Source organism: Tachysurus vachellii, chromosome 4 (assembly GCF_030014155.1).
Source record: "Tachysurus vachellii isolate PV-2020 chromosome 4, HZAU_Pvac_v1, whole genome shotgun sequence".
Taxonomy (NCBI): Eukaryota; Metazoa; Chordata; class Actinopteri; order Siluriformes; family Bagridae; genus Tachysurus; species Tachysurus vachellii.
The window spans coordinates 27,482,688-27,501,936 of NC_083463.1; the positions used below are offsets into that span (position 1 = coordinate 27,482,688).

General features: G+C 38.6%; 1 protein-coding gene across 1 annotated transcript in view; it reads right to left on the minus strand.

Annotated features, from left to right (window-relative positions):
* The window catches only part of LOC132844845 (testis-expressed protein 2-like), a 37,983-nt gene that overhangs the window by 5,445 nt on the left and 13,289 nt on the right, over positions 1–19,249 (minus strand). The window contains exons 3-8 of the mRNA XM_060868678.1: positions 6,163–7,669; positions 3,987–4,187; positions 3,481–3,790; positions 2,943–3,154; positions 2,530–2,679; positions 1,700–1,799 (exon numbers count right to left, since the gene is read on the minus strand). Of these exons, the coding sequence (XP_060724661.1) occupies positions 1,700–1,799; positions 2,530–2,679; positions 2,943–3,154; positions 3,481–3,790; positions 3,987–4,187; positions 6,163–7,644 (2,455 nt within the window). The 5' untranslated portion in view covers positions 7,645–7,669. The remainder of the gene's footprint in view (positions 1–1,699; positions 1,800–2,529; positions 2,680–2,942; positions 3,155–3,480; positions 3,791–3,986; positions 4,188–6,162; positions 7,670–19,249) is intronic.

The window sequence follows — 19,249 nt, forward strand, 5'->3', positions numbered from 1 at the left end:
GTGTGTGTGTGTATGAGAATAGAGTGTGTGTGTGTGTGTGAGAGAGAGAGAGAGAGAGAGAGATTGTATGAGAAAGAGAGTGTGTGTATGAGTATATAGTATGAGAATAGAGTGTGTGTGTGTATGAGAATAGAGTGTGTGTGTGTATGAGAATAGAGTGTGTGTGTGTGTGTGATAATAGAGTGTGTGTGTGTGTGTGTGAGAATAGAGTGTGTGTGCGTATGAGAATAGAGTGTGTGTATGAGAATAGAGTGTGTGTGTGTGTATGAGAATAAAGTGTGTGTGTGAGAATAGAGTGTGTGTGTGCGTATGAGAATAGAGTGTGTGTGTGTGCGTATGAGAATAGAGTATGTGCCTGTGTATGAGAAGAGTGTGTGTGTATGAGAAGAGTGTGTGTATGTGTGCATGAGAATAGAGTGTGTGTATGTGTGCGAGTGTGTGTGTGTGTGCGCGCGAGTGAGAGAGACTGATTTGAGCTGTACTGGGTCACCATTTCCATCATGGCTGTTTGTACAGCATCAGTATCAGGTCAGTAGAGGGCAGTGTGGATCTATTCCATACAGCTAAATTTAGCAACACAAAATTCCTCAGAAGTGGAATGAAATAAAACAAAGACACAGCCACTCATAGACCCCTGAACATTTAAAAAAAAAAAAAAAAAAAAAAATACAAATTAAAATTTTTTTAAATGTAATGTTGTATTTGGCTTAACATAATGAAGACATACAAGATTTTTTGAACAACTTTGTGTAGGCTGGTCGCATCTGTTTGGGCCATTATCCTTGAGTTTGGTGCAAAGAAAATATGCTTTTTAAAAAATAAATCTAATATATAGAATAAATATTTGCCACGTCTGTCACTGTTAACCTAACGCCGTCCGCTCGTCACTGCAGGGTTCAACATATTACTGCAGTCATACTGGGATACTCTGGGTTATGCAATCACATTAGTCAGACTGAAAGGAGGCCAGAGACGGGTCACAAGAAGACGCCTACACTTCTGAACAACAGCCAAGCAGCTCTAATTCAACAGCCTGCTTCATAATGGAATACAGTACAAAAGTGTGTGTGAAAAAGTGAGTGAGCTCATTTGGATGCACTGACACACTCGGTCAAAGCAAATTAATATTCAAGTCATTACTAAACTTGACAATGAGCCACTTTGTCATCACATGACCTCATCGAAAATCAGATGACGAGGTTATGGTTGTGGAGTCAAAAACACACACACACACACACACGCACTTGAACACTCGCGCACACACACGGGATCATGACCCGGTTACTTATAAACCACTTAAAACACTAAGGGGAAATGAGGAAGTTTTATTTACTGTATGACTCAAAAGCAGGAATTTTGTTCATGAAATCTAAAAAATGATTAGTAATTTCTATCAGTAGTGACATGACTTAAGCATCCAACATTATCAAGGCCAGGCTTTTCTTGTTACCCAAATATATCAGAGATGTTCAGGGTCTGTAGTTTGATTCTTTAGTTTAGTTGTTTTGGGTTTTTTTTTTTTGTTAAAAATGGTGTTAACCATTGAATATATGAATCAGAAGTAATCTTTTTTTCCCCTCAGCATATGATTTGGTATTTCACCATGCAAGCAGAACTGTTTCAGAGGTTGCTTTGACACGTGTGTGTGCACATTAGCTATTCTTATCTATAAAAATATCCATGAAAATTCTTGTCTCACCTTGATGATCCACTGAGGGTTGAGAGGCCCAAAGGATTCTGGGAGTGCAAGCGCCCATGTCAAGCTCGGTCAGCGTCAGCTCGTTCATGAAGTAAGGCAACTAAAAAAAAAAAAAAAAAAAAAAAACAACAATTATTCATTCAAAGCATCCAGAAAAATGCAACCTGGAACAGGTAAAGAACAATACACAACAGGGTGTGCATATAGGACAATAATCAATAACAGGGTGGCGTGATGCAGCCTGACATAAAACACAGTTACTGTGTCTCCCTGAAGGGGATTCATATTTTTATATAAATTCACCATGTATTTCAATTTTCGGTTCTTTTCCCCTTCACTGTTAAACAGTCTAGCTTTTTGGTTCTATATATTTGTTCCTAGTCAACAGCCAGGAAATGTATTTAGTGCCTCGTTATGTACTCAATTCAAATTTTATTTGTAAAGACCATGAGAGTGAAAAGTGACACAGTGTTAAATACGAGCTACCAAGAAATCGATGCAACAGAAAAGCGCGATCAATGTATGAGATACTGGTGAGGAAAAACTCTAATAAGTTAAAGTCAGCGTAGCAATGTGCCAGAGTGTTAATGTTCCCTGAACAAAAGCTAAAGAGTTTTGTTACAATTCAGTTTAACATCTCTATGTAATTATACATCAATGTTTAATTGTGTAAACTTAAAATTAGCTCCTTGTGGGACTGGGATTTGTGGGTTTATGAACAACTAACAGTACTGTATGGCTGCATATGTCAAAATATTAGTAGGATAAACAGGAAATAAAAAAGTATATTTAAAAAAAATGAGATAAGATTATTCCTCTACAAAACTCACCCTTATTTTACTGAGCTTCATCTGGATCTTCTTGGACACCCATTCAGACCAGTGCTGCTCCCTGAAGAAGTCCCACGCGATCCGGCCAATCAGAGCATTCAGCCAGCTCACAGAAACCTCCTCTTTTTCTTTTACTGGGCTGCTTGGCAACTGATCCGCAGGCAGAGACCAAAATCAATACTTTATTTGACTTTGATGTATATTATCACTTAATAAGCATTGTGTATGTTTTTAATTGTATTTATTGGAACACACATGCACGGAAACACACACGAGCTCACATTCATGCACTCCAAACACACTCATGTGACCTCTTACCATCATGTGACCTTTTTTTTGTAGAGGGAAAAAAAAAACTTTTGGCAAATCTAAACTATTTACAATGGGAACAGAAGGGTTTCCATGTGTGATACCTTTTTGCCCACCCCAGGGCTGCTGTGTGGGCTTTCTCCAGGACTGGTGTTGGTACTGGTCTCTTTAGAAGTGCCGACATAGCTGGCCATGTAAATACTGTAGTCCAACAGAGGCCTCTGTCTGGCACTCAACTCTTTCTTAGCTGCCTGAGATGACAGGAGCTCATCCAGACTCCCTCTACTACTGCTGCGGCTATGAGACAACGCTGGAACTACACATATGTACACAATATACACTTTAAAATATGAACTAGCTGTTGCACTTTATAATATCCTATTAAACAGCATTATTGGATGTGACACTAAAAGTTTTCTGACATAGACACATTACGCACCAGTATTATTAGAACAGTTCTATAGTACTGAATTACAATAAACTTTACTATCAAAACACTGGCACAGAAATAAACCTTATATTAACAGCAAGCCATCCTCATTGGATTGATTTTAACAGGGAAAACACGCATTCTATATTTATGTGTCTTACCAAAGACATCTGTATTAGTATTGACAATGTGGAAGCAGTTCCTACACTCACCACTCTTACTAGTTGGCAAGCTCACTGGCTTCTTAGCTGATTCAGATTTGAGTTTCGATGCTAGAAGTATTCTCCGGAACCACTCCTCTTTTTCCCTTCCTGTTCTTCCAAACAAGTAAATGGTGGGCAGTTCACGGTCTGAACCCACCCTTCCTCCATCCTGTGAACCGGCAATATCCTGATTGTCCTTCTCTTCGCTGGCTGCTTCTGCTTTAGACATGAAGTCGTCCTGCTTGGCAATCTGAATGCATATCGGGTACTTCTTGTTCCACACCCGCTTTCTGGCCAGACTCTGGGGCACCAGGGACACCTGAACAGAACAAGAGGTCTGGTTAAAGTTAAGTTGGCATCAAGACCTGGGGCAGGAAAAAACAACCCAGCCAATCCCTGTATTTCAAAAAATGTTCATAGGTCAATTTATATGCAGAATAGGAGAAGTCGAAAGCTTAGTTTGAAGTTCACACACACACAAACACCCAAATACACACAAACACCCAAACACACACCTTGCCATCTGTAAGATCATAGATTTTCTGGCTGATGTACGTGACGTCTGGCTTGGGCTCGTTGTAACTAGCTCGCCGGGTGATGTTCTTGTTAGGTTTGGAAATTCGCAAAGTGGAGCCTTCCAAGCGCACAAACACAGAGTGGGTCAGAGTAGCATGGTAGGTTTCTGGGTTGTAGTTCTGAATCTCGTTCATCCAGCCCTGCAGGAAAAAGGAAAATTTCACTCAAGCAAACAGAATTAAAATATTTAAGACAAATGTACAAATGTACTTCAGACTTCCATAAAGAATTGTGAGGTAGTCATCATATCATATACTGTACCCTTGACTAATCACTATATATATATATATATATATATATATATATATATATATATATATATATATATATATATATATATATATATATATATATATATATATATATAGACACACACGCGCACACACACACACACACACACACACACACACCATAAAAAAGATAAGTGACAATAGTACTATTTGTACAGGATAAAAATGCCATGCTGATAAGTAATGTTGCCAGAGGACATCTGTAGTCATTACAAATGATTCACAGGATAAATAATCTCTGTGTAAAGAAGAGACGAAAGAGAAAAGCACACAGTGTTAATATTAAAGTGTGTGTGTGTTCTACGTTCTCTTAATATTAAAAAAACTGAGTTTTGACCTTTATTGTAACCGATTGTTTTTAGGGCTTGTGGTTAGAGCAAGGAAATCAATAACTTGCCTGAAAGAGTCACTTCTCTGTCAAATGCTATTTAACCACATCGATCAATGCATGAAATGAAACCTCTCTTCATACAAGATATCAAATACTTTCCAACATATTTCTTTTTACTTTACTCATTTACTATATGTTGCATTTAACTTTTCTGCAGATTCTGACAAGGATTTAAAACTGACTGGGGTTTTTCCTTTGCAGCTCTTAGATTAGAAAAGATCCTTCCTATTTTTTTTTATCATTATAAAGGCTTCTCCAATGGTTGGGATTTTTAAATACAGTCTAAAAAACATATTTCTTATCTGTAGTAAGCCTGTAATATTAATTCTTTAAGTCTTTTCATATGTGGTTTTAAGGATTTTATTCATTTAGCGACTACATGATTGATTCTACCGCATACGTGACCTCTCTGAATGTGTTATATTAATAAAAGGTGACTACTTCTCTCAGCTGGGTTTGTATGTTTATTCACCGTGTGGCATGTTGTGAGCCCACATTAACCGACCAATCACAGCAAACATCCTCTACCAATCGGCTTTACAAATGCTTGTTTTTTTGGCTGTGGGCTAAAGATTAGGAGTGTTGGAATCAGTCAGCATACAGAACTACTTCGAAAAGAAAAACCAGTACGGCTACATTTTCATGATGTTTTTCTCATTTGTAAGAACAACAATCTTAGCCAAACAAACTTCCAAACCAAGCTGACAGTATAGAAGTGAAATATATTAGAATATTTGGGCATAGAGCATAGAGCAAAACCAATACATGACTCGTGCAATGTGCAAGATAGTCTACAAAAATCACCAGACCTACAACTTATAGAAAGTAACAGCTTACTGTATACTGACTACAAATTCTTTACTTGATAGGAGTACCTACCTATGTAGACTGTCTAGGGAGTTTATATCACCGTACAATAGCCACATTATATATTTTCTTAGTTTGCTGAACATAAACATCTTGAGGTAGGAGTGACCACCAGTAAGAAGTGTCTGGGGCCTTTTTGTGGCAGGAGTGTGGCCATATCTTGCAAGAGGTTAAAGGATGCTAGAGGTACAGTAGACGTTTCTCTTTAGATGCAATGAAACAGCTTCCTAACAAATCATAATGAAGCAGCCTTTTTTCGTTATACACACACACACACACACACACACACACACTCACATAACAGCACATATTTCTTTGCATATCTCAGCTTAGGAGGCTGGGTCACCCATGATATAGCAGCATGGAACAGAGAGGGTTAATAGCCTTGCTCAAGGGCATAATAATGGCAGTTTGGTGGTGCTGGGGCTTGAACCGCCGACCTTCCATTCAGCAAGCCTGAGTCTTGGCTGTTTGAGCCACACACTAAGAGCAAAGTAACCAATTCCCTCTAATAAGTAGTTCATTAGTTAGGAAAGAAAATAATAGTTTGGTGAAGACATACTGTACCTTGAATATGCCTGGCTCTTTGATATCCAGCTGTGCCACATTCCAAAGATCCCTCTGCGCTCTTCTGATTCCTGGTAGCTTTGGGCCTGTTAGCCACACTACACCAATGGCTAGCATAAACCCTAGTGCTACACCCAGCAACATTCCTCCAAAGTAAGGGGGCAAAGGTAGAATAAAGTATCCATAGGTAATGATGGTCAGAGCTAACAAAGTCTTATGTGGAATACTAGATGCCGATACCAAATCCATTTCATCTTCACTAAAAGTGTTTGTGCTCTTACTGACAGGCTTGGAAACATTGCTTCCGGTGCTCCTGCACTCAGTTTCATCAACTTGCACCTCTGTATCAACAGACAACTCAAAGTCCTCACTGTACAGTTCACAGAACTCTTCGTCGTCCTGTTTGGCTAGTGCAGACATGGAGCACTTGTCCAATCCCATAGAGGATGAACAAGGTTTGGCAGTCTTGCTTTCAGCAGCTGAGGCCAGCTCAGTTGCCTCTGGAGTAACACCATCACCATCCAGGTCACCTTCTTCTTCCTTGATACTGTAATTATTGTTGCTTTCAAGATGGCCATTTAGAGCGGAAAAACTTGTCAATTCTGTGGCACTGGATGAAAGAGGTTTAGGTCTGTAAATACTGGAAGTCTCATCTCCAATAAACTTGCTAATCAAGTGCAAAGGATCTGAAATGGCTTCTGAAAAACGTCGTTTCGTGTCTTCAATGCGGGCCTCCACCTCTGACACCTTGAAGGAGAAGGTACGGTTGTCAGGTGAGGTTAAGGGAGATGTTGGAGCAGTTTTGGAGTCTCCTGTACTTGTTGTCGTTCGGGGTTGAGTAAACTGTTTGAAGAGGTGCAGGTTGAGGCGGGAGTCCGAGGAGCGGTTTGATCCAGTAGACTCCTGGGCTGTGTCTGTAGATAAAGATTTGACCAGATTCTTCATCAACTGCCGATGGCGCAAAGAAGGAGGAGCGGGGACTCCTTCCCGGGGCTCAAAATCTGTAGACAAAGACTTCATCAGGTTGAGAAAGGCCTTATCCATTGAGGGAAGTGACACTGATTTGGAAGGTGAGTTCGCGGAGGGTGATGAGGATCCTGTCCCCTTTGTAGGCTCAGCAGAAGCAGTGCATGTAAAACTGTGTTCTTCTTTATTAGCGTTCTGTTGGCCTGGCATGACTGAAAAAAGCTCAGCATCATCATTACTGATAGACTTCATCTCTGTGTCTCCTTCAAGTACAAGGTCTTCACTTGCTTCCAAAGCAGTTACTACTCCTTGACTGTTCGTCACTTCGTCAGCCGGCAGGTATAATGGTCCGTATATGCCTTCTTCCTCCTGATCCTCTTCATTGCCCATTGCAGAGAAATGGATGGTAATGGTCTCTCGGGAAAGCGAGCGCTGCACATTTAGTTTTGGAGCAGTAGATGGCCTTATAGATGGAAGCAGGGGTCGATCAACATGACCACCCTCTCTGCTAGCCATCACGGTGCTCCAGTTGTCTCAGAGCCTGTGAGACAAAGCTTGAATCAGAGGAAATGCAAAATATGGTTGACAAAAATACATACAAACTAAATACATACATACATACATATTTTTTAATTCAAACACAAATCATCTCACTGTGGTCAGAGAACATTTAAAACCTTGATATTCTATAGGGTACAGTTCATCCAAAAGAACAATTTTAGTTATTTGGTATGGGTCTGTTATTTGGTAAATGGCTGCGTGATCAAATAAAGCCACTCATCACACTTACAGACTGACAAGAATTAACGGCACTTAAACCAGGCTCAGTGTATCGATTGTGAGAGCACTTACTGGCAATTTTCAGATTGTATTGCACTGGAATCGAACCAAAGGTAAGAAGAGTGCCGTTTTGGACTAAGCTAAAGCACAAACACTTGCTATAAACATGTGGGGACAAACAGGCATTTATGTGATTTGACGATGAACTGTAGTAGATGTCATTTCTATAGAGATGCTGTGACCTGTGATCTTCTTCCCACACTTGTAAATCCCACAAGTGTTCAGCAAACATTCTTCGCCAACTGCCATGGGCCACAACATAGATGCATCATTTTTATGTCTATGTAGACCATCAACGCACTTAGTGGTAAAGATGACGCCTGAGCAACAAATTACTCTACATATATTAAAACAACCACAAACCAACCACAGTTTGAGATTGTGGATAGTCTAATTAAGGAACCGGATCAGATGATCAGAGGCATTCTGCTGATAAATAATAATAATAATAATAATAATAATAATAATAATAATAATAATAATAATAATAATAATAATAATAATATCCACGAGGAAATTAAATGGCACAAAGGAAACTGTAATTCATGGTTTCTCACTGTCTGCTAATACCCCATTATGTAAGTCACATGTTTTGTAATAGATGATAACCATTAGTTTTCAGCATGATACTCAGAGAAGAGTAACCACAGCAAATGACAGTCATTCAGTAATGACTTGCTCATGATCTTTTGAAACATTAAGGAACGTTTCATAATTTCACTCCACCTCTAAGCTTTGACGTGTAATTCTAGATGATGTAAATCTACGATTCTGTCTTCATATTCTTTATAAAGCCTTAACAAATGATTTCTGACTTTGTTCTTCCAGACAGAATTTCTATATTTTACATATTTTGTGTCCTAAACTTTGTGTTTTTTGCAAAAGTAGCTAAATAAGACCGCTTCTCAGATTTCCTCTTCTACAGGAAGCAATAGCATCTTTTCTAAGGTAAATATGGCAGATATAGATACTATACTTTCTACTGATCATTTTACAGAAGGTAATATACAGGTGTACTATAGATCCATATACAGACCCCAAGATAATTATAGATGGTCTAATTACTCCACCTACCCATTTATTTCCCTTCAGTAACAGTATTTCATGGATAGACTTGAGGTGACCATTACAAGGATAAAGCTAGGTGGCAGACAGAATTACACCCTGAACGAGATGCTAATCAGAATCAGAATCAGGTTCATTGGCCAAGTGTGTTGACACACACAAGGAATTTGGTTCCAGCTGTTTGTGACTCAAAAGTACAGACATAAATAACACTATACTATACAAACTATACAAGCCAATGCAGATGATGAGATACAATATAGACAGATTGAGTATTAAATATGAATATAGAATATGACTGATCAGTTATGTACATAAAGTGTAGGAGTGCAAATAATATTTTGCAATATTATGCTTTTTGTACAATATATAGCAGCAGTAGTGTGTGTAATATATACAGATGATTTGATTGACTGACAGTCCTGATAATGCAGTACTTATAGATATGAAGCAGTGAATATAATTATGATGAGTTGTTGATCAGGGTGATTGCCTGGGGAAAGAAACTGTTCCTGTGTCTGTCAGTTTTAGTAATCAGCTACCAATGTCTCTTTAACCTTTTATATTATTACTATTCAGCTATTTTCTAAACATTCAACCTCTAAACAGAGCAATCAATCTTGGAAAAACTCACAAAAAATATTCCCTTTCTCCTTTATACTGATATCTGGTCTGACAACAGAAGCATAAATTCAGACTTTTCTTTTTTAATTCCTTTCCTTTCAGTTACTGAATCTTTTCTTTTGTATTTCATTATTTAATAATACAATCCACAATAAACAGGACACAAGACCCGAGATGCCCCTGAAACCTGACTACCCACAGAAAAAAGAAAAATAACATTTGATGTATTATCCGTAGCAGAGAAACTGACTCGGTTTTAAATTACATTAGATCTGTGCTCAAACTTAAAGCACCTGATTAGACCCTAATATCATAACAGGATATCGATATGGCTTTGTTTTTCTTAATCATTGTCAATTCGTTCAGACTGCTTGGGCAGAAATATCTTTCAGCTACGAATACAGACAGGGTTAAAGGTGTCTCCAAGGGGTCTAACATCACAACATTAACTACTAACATCAAACCAATTACCTAAAGAGCCTTGTTAAATGTTTCTCATTTAACTCAGCACTTATAGACCAGGTTGAGTAAGTGTTTAAGAACAGGACAATCACCAAATTGTACTGGATTCACATTAAACAGCGTGCTTACCCAAAATGTGATTGATTATCCAAGCCTGATGTTTGCTTCTTTAGATTGGACTGGAGTTTCAAAGCTGATAATGAAGCGAAGCTTTTATACTAGTTTAGCTTTGCACAAAAGTCATATCTAAATGACTAAATGCATTGTTCATCATCACATGGCTAAGTTGTGATTAAACATGAACATTACATGTTGTACATTACAACATTACATGATGTTTTGTGCATAAGCTTGTCTTGTATGTGAAAACCTTTTCCACTGACCCACCACTTTAGGCACAGACTGCCTGTTTACTGTGGTTGATGAATCTCAGATCATAACTGAACCACTATAGAACTGTATCAAGCATTTCTTTAGTCTGAAATGTTTCTTTACTAAAAAAAACAAAACTGTTCAGATCAGAGGAGAATTATCAGACTGGTTTGAGCTGACAGGAACTCTATAGTAACTCAAATAATCACTCTTTACAACCAGGGTGAGCAGAAAAGCATGTCAGAAAACACATCAAACCTTGGATGAACTACAGCAGAAGACCACATCAGTTCCACTCAGCCAAGAACAAGACTGAGACTACAGTAGGCAAAGACTCACCAAAAACGGATGTGGTAGCCTAGTGGCTAAGGTGTTGGACTACCAACGTTGTTGGATTACCGACTTTTGATGGTTGTTGGACTACCGATGGTGTTGGTCTACAGATCGGCCCACAGAGCCACCACAGGTGGGCCCCTGAGCAAGGCCCTTAACCCATAATTTTTGCAGTTAGATTAAAAATTAGATAAAATGGAAGTCACTCCTAAATGTAAATGTTTCTCCTCCAGTGTCAGCACTCGGTAGCCCTGCCTCTCTTCTGCTACATAAGCAAAGCTTCAATCCTTGAGTGTGTGAAGTGTCCAAAGTTTTACACTTAATTTTTTTTGGTTAAAAAAATGCATCATCTAGGATCTTAAAGTGCACTTGTTGGTATTTTCAGTATGAACACACTACTTATACTACACAATGGTGTAGAATAGTGTACGAGTATGCAATTTGTCATGCCTCTGTAGTCATAGTGGGTTTTGCCAGTTCACTCTCTATTTGGACTGATGGTACAGTAGCTGGCATGTGGCCAGGCAGTTACTTTAGGATGATTTGCAAATTCAAACATTTCCAAATAGAAAAAAGAAATTGCATGTTTTTGTAATTAATGTATGCTTTTCTGCATTAAATAAATGTGCACTATATATGTATTAATCATTTTCTTACATAAGAATGACTGTTGTTGCCATGTAAACCATACTTAAACATGTGCTAGGTTATAATTCCTAAGATTTGTGTGGAAATTTCAGTGTATAAATCATTGTGAGTTGGGATCCGAACCAGACTGCTTGACTCGTACCATGGCCTCTGAGTGCCAGGCTAACACACTCCCAAATACCCTTATCACCCTTTAACCAAAGTGACAAAAGCAAACTCACTTCAGCATTATCACATGATAGACGGAGCTGCGGGTCAAGAGTACAATGGCACCATTCTTCAGCTATAAACCTCCACAAGCTGCCAAAACATGGCCTCGTTTTTACACCCTGCTACAGACTGAGCTGGCCTTAATTCTGTCTGTCTCCAAGAGCACACACAAACAAAAGCCTTGTTGTTCCGATACTTTTGAACAGTGCTGTGTTAACCTTATCTACTTAAAAAAAAAAACAAAAACAAAAAAAAAACAAGAAAACACACACACACTCAAATAGTATATAAACCTTTTCTTTTCCTTACACATTATTGAGCACTACTGCCTGTTTTACAGAATACGAATCAACATTTGACCAATCAGGAGCAAGAATTCACAGCACTGCGATATAACAGCTTTTATATCGTATTAAACATGATGCATTACATTGATAGTGCTTGACTTAAATGGCAGGGTCACTTTAATTACTGCACTGTGCTAATCTACTGAGCTCATTTCATTACGAAAGAAAACAGATAAACCATCACCATTCACTCCATACACTCATACACACACACACACAAGATTTCAAAACAGTCAGGTTAGTTAACAGTTGACCCAATCGTGTACTTATGACCTCAGCAGTTTTGTCTGGTATTCAACATACACCATGCTGCTGGTTTGAAGTTCGGACAAATATGATTGTGAGATAGTAAAGGAATGACTTGTCTGAAAAATAACAGGTTATATGATATAAGTAGAAACTTCTCAAGCAAAATGCTGATCACTCCTGTAGTTCACAATGTTTTTAAATCAGTTATGTACACGTTCCACGATCGTCCATCTAATCCACACTGTTTCATCAGTGCCATCGATGTTACAACCATTACAAAGAAAATTAAAGCTTTGAAGAAATTAGCATAGTTTGTAGCCAGCACTGCTAATTTGCTAATAGCTGATATAAAGCCTGGCATGTACTATAAGATGCAAGTCAAAGAAAACAAAGATTATTGCATTAGACAGACAGATATATGTTGATTATATGGGCATATGGTGTTGCTTGTGGTACGTGTGTGTAGCTAGTACTGTACACATAGCTCGCACTGCTAATCTGCTAATGCACACCCAAATCCAACTTGCATCCTTTTTTTTACTTTATTAAACTAGTACAATTAATTGTAAAGACAAATAAAAATGTCCATTCATCCTTTTAAATGTCAGAAAAAAGTTTACTGTATTAAGAACACTTTTACATTTACATACTTATGTAATCAGTGAATCATACAGGAGCATTGCATAAAACTGTGCATGCATTTTTGCTACTTCCTGTTTTTTTGTTTTCCCCTAAATCGGAAATAAAAATGCTGAATGGACTGTGCGCACACAAACACAAAACACAAATTAACAGCTACATGAAACCTTTGTCTTGTCTACCCTGAAACCATACATAATAGCAGTTGGATTAGCAGAAGAAAGACCCCATGGATCTCTTATATACTTTAGCTTATTAGGGTCTGCACTTTAATCAAATGTAACGCAAGAGAAAGACAAACCTTTAGCTATCTATCAAAAGTATTCTGTTGCGTTTTTGCCGACTAACGAAAACAACAACATAAACAACCACTTCTAACCTACTGAGCTGCAAAAATAGGTTTAATAAACCAATCAGTAGCACAAGAGATTATCAATTGACCCACTGTTTCACAGCTTTCCATTAGAAATGTTAGGAAAGCTTGCAATCTTACCAATGGCTTAATGCCTACAAGTTCCTTAGGAATTCTGTTGAAGCCATTCAACACTGAGAACCTTGCACTAAATCAATCAAATGTTTGGTTAAGGTCGATGACGCAAAACATCCATACAGATGTTGAAAGAATTCTTTGGTGTCCTATAACCTGAAGGTGCAAAAAAAAAAAAAACATTAAGTGATAACATTGGACCATGTTACAAGTGTTTTGTGTTCAAAATCACCCAACAGCCTTCATCAACATGTCTACTATTATCTACATTCTTAAGAAAAACACAAACAAAACAAAAACAGGGGCATTGAGGTGAAAGTTATACACAGGAAGCCTGAGTAGAGCTGGAAAGTGAAACGGGTCAGCAGGGCTTCAAGTCAACACCATCAATACTGGCATTCCCACTTGAGATTGAAGACTTAACCTATCTGAGCCGCTGTAATCCTGTTCGCTTGGGCCGGCATTTATCGGGCTAGAGAGTAAAAGAGGATCAAGTGGAGTTTACTCTAATGCAGTGGCTGTTAAACACAGCCCCAGGCAAGCACCACACACTGCACATGCATCTTTCTCCAGGTAATCATCAAACCACTGGTCTGAGAATCAGTGCTGTTTTAACACAGATAACATCTGCAAAGATTTACCTTACTACACTGGTACATCAGATGTGATATTTATGACACAGTCCTGCTGCACCGATTCCCACAAGTTTCCATTCCATGCTTTAGTCCCAGTGAAGGAAGCATGGGATTGGGAAGCAAACACGTACCCTTAAATCTCTCATACACTGGCTTAATCACAAAATGGTTCATCTTATCCACTAAAACTGCATTTCCTTTGTCCCCCTAGCCATGTTCAAAAGCTGCAAAAGTCAGATCCCAGCAAATATGTGCTAAATGTTGTCAATTTCTTATGCAATAGTATCATATTTGATGATACTATACATTCAGAGGTTGCCAAATCTTTTATTAGCTCTGTGTTACCCAGGCTCATGTTTTTGCTTGCCTGGAGCCCTATTACAGTAACTAGGCTAAAAGGCTTCAATGTAAATTAACCCAAACCTACGAGGAGTTAATTATGTGTATTTAATACAGACTAGGGAAAACAACCGAGGGTTCGAATCCCTTGAAGGCCCAACTTTAAACAGCCAGTATTTATCTTTGCCTGATGAGGTCTCAGGTGATGAAGCCTTATGTTCACATCTATCAACAAAAAAAGCCAGAAAATCTGATGAACATCTCAGAGCTGTTTTCTCTCCACATTTAAAGATGTTATTTGAGCCTGAATAGCATCCATGTGTGCTAACAACGTTATATAACTGTTATATAACAGCTTTTGTGCAGATTAATCAGCTCTTCATGTTCCTGTTTCTGGAAAGAGATAAACAAGCATTTGTACAATCTTATTGATACAAAATGATTGTAATGATAACTGAGTCAGACCGCACTGGGGGATGCATCGGAACAACAACGGTGGGTTTTATATTCTTGTTGTGGGTGTGGGGGTAAGATATTAAACATGTGGGACAAAAAGCCCACAGATGTTAAGATGGAAAGGTTCATGGAGCTTTAATGCTGGTCAGGTTTTTATGCTGGTTTCAATAATGATTTGATTGCGCAAAAGTCAATTTGATCTGGGGACCTCAGACGCTCATAGACATCAGACATAATTATAACAAAACATATTGTACAAACAATAACTTCATTGGTCAATAGTGTTTGTTGAGGCGGACAGGACTGGGGCAGACTGTCTTCGAGAGGAAGTATTCAATCAAAAAAAGAATGAATCCAGTCCTGCATATGCTTCTAAACCATTTCCTGAGCAAGAAGACATATCAAATGAACAATTTACTAGATGGAGTCAATATGGAGTCTTTTTTTCCTCTGAATTTTTTTTTTTTGCTGGACAAAAAACAGTAGTGTGCTGAACCTGCTTGTCCATGAGGAAACTTTAAATAAATAAATGACAGCCTGGAGATGTAATGTGTTGGCTTCTGGGGTAGCTAATTGTGGATCTGTGGTTATTGTGATTCATAGATAGGGCACAGTGCCCCAAGGCAACAGCATTTGGGAAGCCATTTTAAAATTTAAAAAAATTTCCACCTCCAAACAGAAAAAAAATAAATAAAAATGTCAACTACCAATGAGAACCCAGATACCCGAGACATTTGATGAATCTGTAATACGTGCATTAGTTTGTCTATATTTTAAAAAGTCACACAAATATCAGCATCTTGTTTTTCAAGCTCACTTGATTAAAAAAAAAAAAAAAAAACAGGGGTCAATGAAATGAAAAGTAGACACTTGGCTTTCCAAGTTTATCTTTCCATAGTTCGGTTAGGGTTACGTACAGTAAATATTATTTTTTTTAAATCTGGGTCCTTAAAAAACACATTTTGTTGCTGAGAAATGGAATAGCGGCTCAATGGAAGTGTCTCCAGTCTCCCTCTTTGCTCACACAGGCACTTTTGTAAAAGGACATCATGTACAGTAATAGAGTGCAAATTGGTAATAAAGCATGTCACTGCCCTGCCAACAACCAGACGAGAGAATAATACCCGAGGTTATAATCGTTCCAGTTATGTGGATCAGGAAAAAGGACTGGAGAGAGAGAGACTTCTAATAAATGTGTGTTCAGCCTCACTCTCACTCACTCATCTTCTACCGCTTATCCGAACTATCTCGGGTCACGGGGAGCCTGTGCCTATCTCAGGCGTCATCGGGCATCAAGGCAGGATACACCCTGGACGGTGGGCACACACACTCTCATTCACTAACGCAATCACACACTACGGACAATTTTCCAGAGATGCCAATCAACCTACAATGCATGTCTTTGGACCGGGGGAGGAAACCGGAGTACCCGGAGGAAACCCCCAAGGCACGAGGAGAACATGCAAACTCCACACACACAAGGCAGAGGCGGGAATCAAGCCCCCAACCCTGGAGGTGTGAGGCGAACGTGCTAACCACTAAGCCACCGTGCCCCCCTGTGTTTAGCCTGTTTAACTAAAATTACAGATGACAACCATTTTAAAACAAACGGAAAATTATAATGGAGTTTGAAATTTTTGGAAAAAAAAAAAAAAAAAAAAAAAAAAAATCACACAAAGTGGTTATTGTTTAAATATTTTAACTCACCATTCACTTTAATGGGAACACCTGCTTATTCATACAATTATCCCTTTAGCCAATCACGTGGCAGCAGCACAATGTACGCAATTGTGTACTGATCCTTACCAAAATTCGATAAAATTAAGGCGTAAAGTTTCTGTACGTTTCACTAGTAACATTATTCGTGAATAATAATATACCTTTTGTACCTAATGGGCTCAATCATCACTCCAAGATCACTGGACTTCCCCCAACCTTTCATAACAGAGAAGTAACAACTGCTCAAGAGAACCCAAATGAAGCAAGACGTGTAGAGAAAGACGTGTAGAGAATGTCACATCGTAAGTGGTCAGTGAGTTCAGTGCAGCTAACTAGAGAAAACTAGAGATTGCAGACGTCTCAAAAATTTCATTTCAGGTCAGATATTTTACATGAACAATTTGCTGGTGAAAGTAGCACAATGCTTCAATGACCATTTTTTCTTCCTCCTTTTCTCCATTATTCTTAATCATTCCTGTGTTGGGCAATCAGAGCTATGTGGTCAGTAAGGAGTGAATGAAATCCACAACGCCAAAATCGCGTACTCTGTTACACTGAAAGCTTTGTTTTCAGCACGTCGCACAGGTGTCTGATCACAGGAGAGATCTTTGAGCATCATGAAGCATGGACGATTTTCCTCATAATGATCTTCAAAGTGAAACGCTTTGGTTTTAAACAAACTCCCAGCATAATCAGCCCTTCCAGAAAGAAGTGGAAACACTCGCGAACAGTGTGAGAAGCAGTCCAGCAAGATCGACTCCTTATTTGTCCTTATGTGACAGCTCTCATTTCGTAAGGAACATCTTGTGTGTATTAAGGAGCAAAATTCTCCCTTTAAACACCCCACATTTATTACCTTATATAGTATCAGATGTATAGTCAGACTGAATGTGATTCCATTACCCCTTGTGTGACCTTCGGATCAAACTAACCCGTTTTTACTATATTAGCAGTTTTTTCCCTATTTTTTTATTTTTTTACTAAAAGAGTTTTGCATTTATTGTAAATCAGCTGCATTTGCAGAAGTAAAATTACAAATGTTTTCCCATAGCCTGTGACTGCAGTAAACTTTGTTATAAATCAGTTCGAAATAATAAACATTCAATTAGAAAAAAATCTTCAAAATGATAACTATCACAAAAATTACACTCACTCATCTTCTACCGCTTATCCGAACTACCTCGGGTCACGGGGAGCGTCATCTCAGGCGTCATCGGGCATCAAGGCAGGATACACCCTGGACGGAGTGCCAACCCATCACAGGTCACACACACACTCTCATTCACTCACGCAATCACACACTAGGGACAATTTTCCAGAGATGCCAATCAACCTACCATGCATGTCTTTGGACCGGGGGAGGAAACCGGAGTACCCGGAGGAAACCCCCGAGGCATGGGGAGAACATGCAAACTCCACACACACAAGGTGGAGGCGGGAATCGAACCCCGAAGTGTGAGGCGAACGTGCTAACCACTAAGCCACCGTGCCCCCAAAAATTACACTTTTATTGTTAAATATAATCTATTAATTGCTAACATTAATCTCTTGTGATCTATCTTTATTTCCTTTATATATACACATCATTCGGATAACATTCCTGGTCGATTTGACTTGAAGAGTCTAAAGTGAAAACATAACGAAAGTAAAATATACTTAAAAAAAATAAAAAATAAGGTTGCAAAATCAAAATGTTATTGCAGAATGTGCTGCTTTTAAAAAGGTACACAATGCATGAAGCATGTTATCATATTATATTAGAGTGTGTGTATGTGTGTGTGTATAGGGAAAAGGGAAAAGCTAGTGAAAAGCTAATATTTTGGAAATACAAGGATGTGCAAGTTGTCTCCGGTTGAACCGGTACTCACAAGGAACTCCTCAGGCTAGAATCACTTAACATGCATTAACTTCATGTCAAGCATTAACACAGCATCAGATCTTCTCATTGTGACAAGACAGTTTGCTTTGCTGAACCCTTGCATTCTGTGTTTACCTTTAGAGTGCGTTGCTTAGTGAGGGAGCAAGTGGGCTCCTGTGAAAAGCTACGTGGAAATCAGGTTTCTGCTCGATAACGAACAATATGATGACAAACCGAAGCACTCGAATAATCTGAAAGGACCTTAATGCTTCTGCATGAGCGGCAGCACACAGATAGACAGATGGCTAAGGGAAAACATGAGCTGCTCTGATTCAAAGCTCGGATTTCATCTTATGCACAGAACAAAAGATAGTCCGAGTTTTAAAACTAAGTCGTTCACCGTGGTGATACAACGGATCGCTGTATACAGTTTACAGTTGATATATAAAATCCTAGCTTAGCTAAATCTTAAAATCTTAGCTATGGTGGAAAAGCAAAGAGTGAAACTTTACACACCAATGGCTCATCGACATCATGCACTATACTACAGTGATTTACAGAAATGAGAAATCACTGTAGTATACTGCACGAGTGTAGAAGTGTAATATATGTGATAAAAGGATGCTTCGGTCACGTGACCAAACAACTAGTAAAAAGAACAGATTTTCTCTCACTTATAGGTCACACAGATTACACAATCACAACTACCACCTGATATTTATAGCTACTCACCTGTTAGACTGGCACCTGTTGTAAGAAGAAGGTCGGGTTCCTCATGCCACATCTACCACGTCATCATTTTCAACAAAGACTCACTAATCTAGTTGGTGATTTCTCT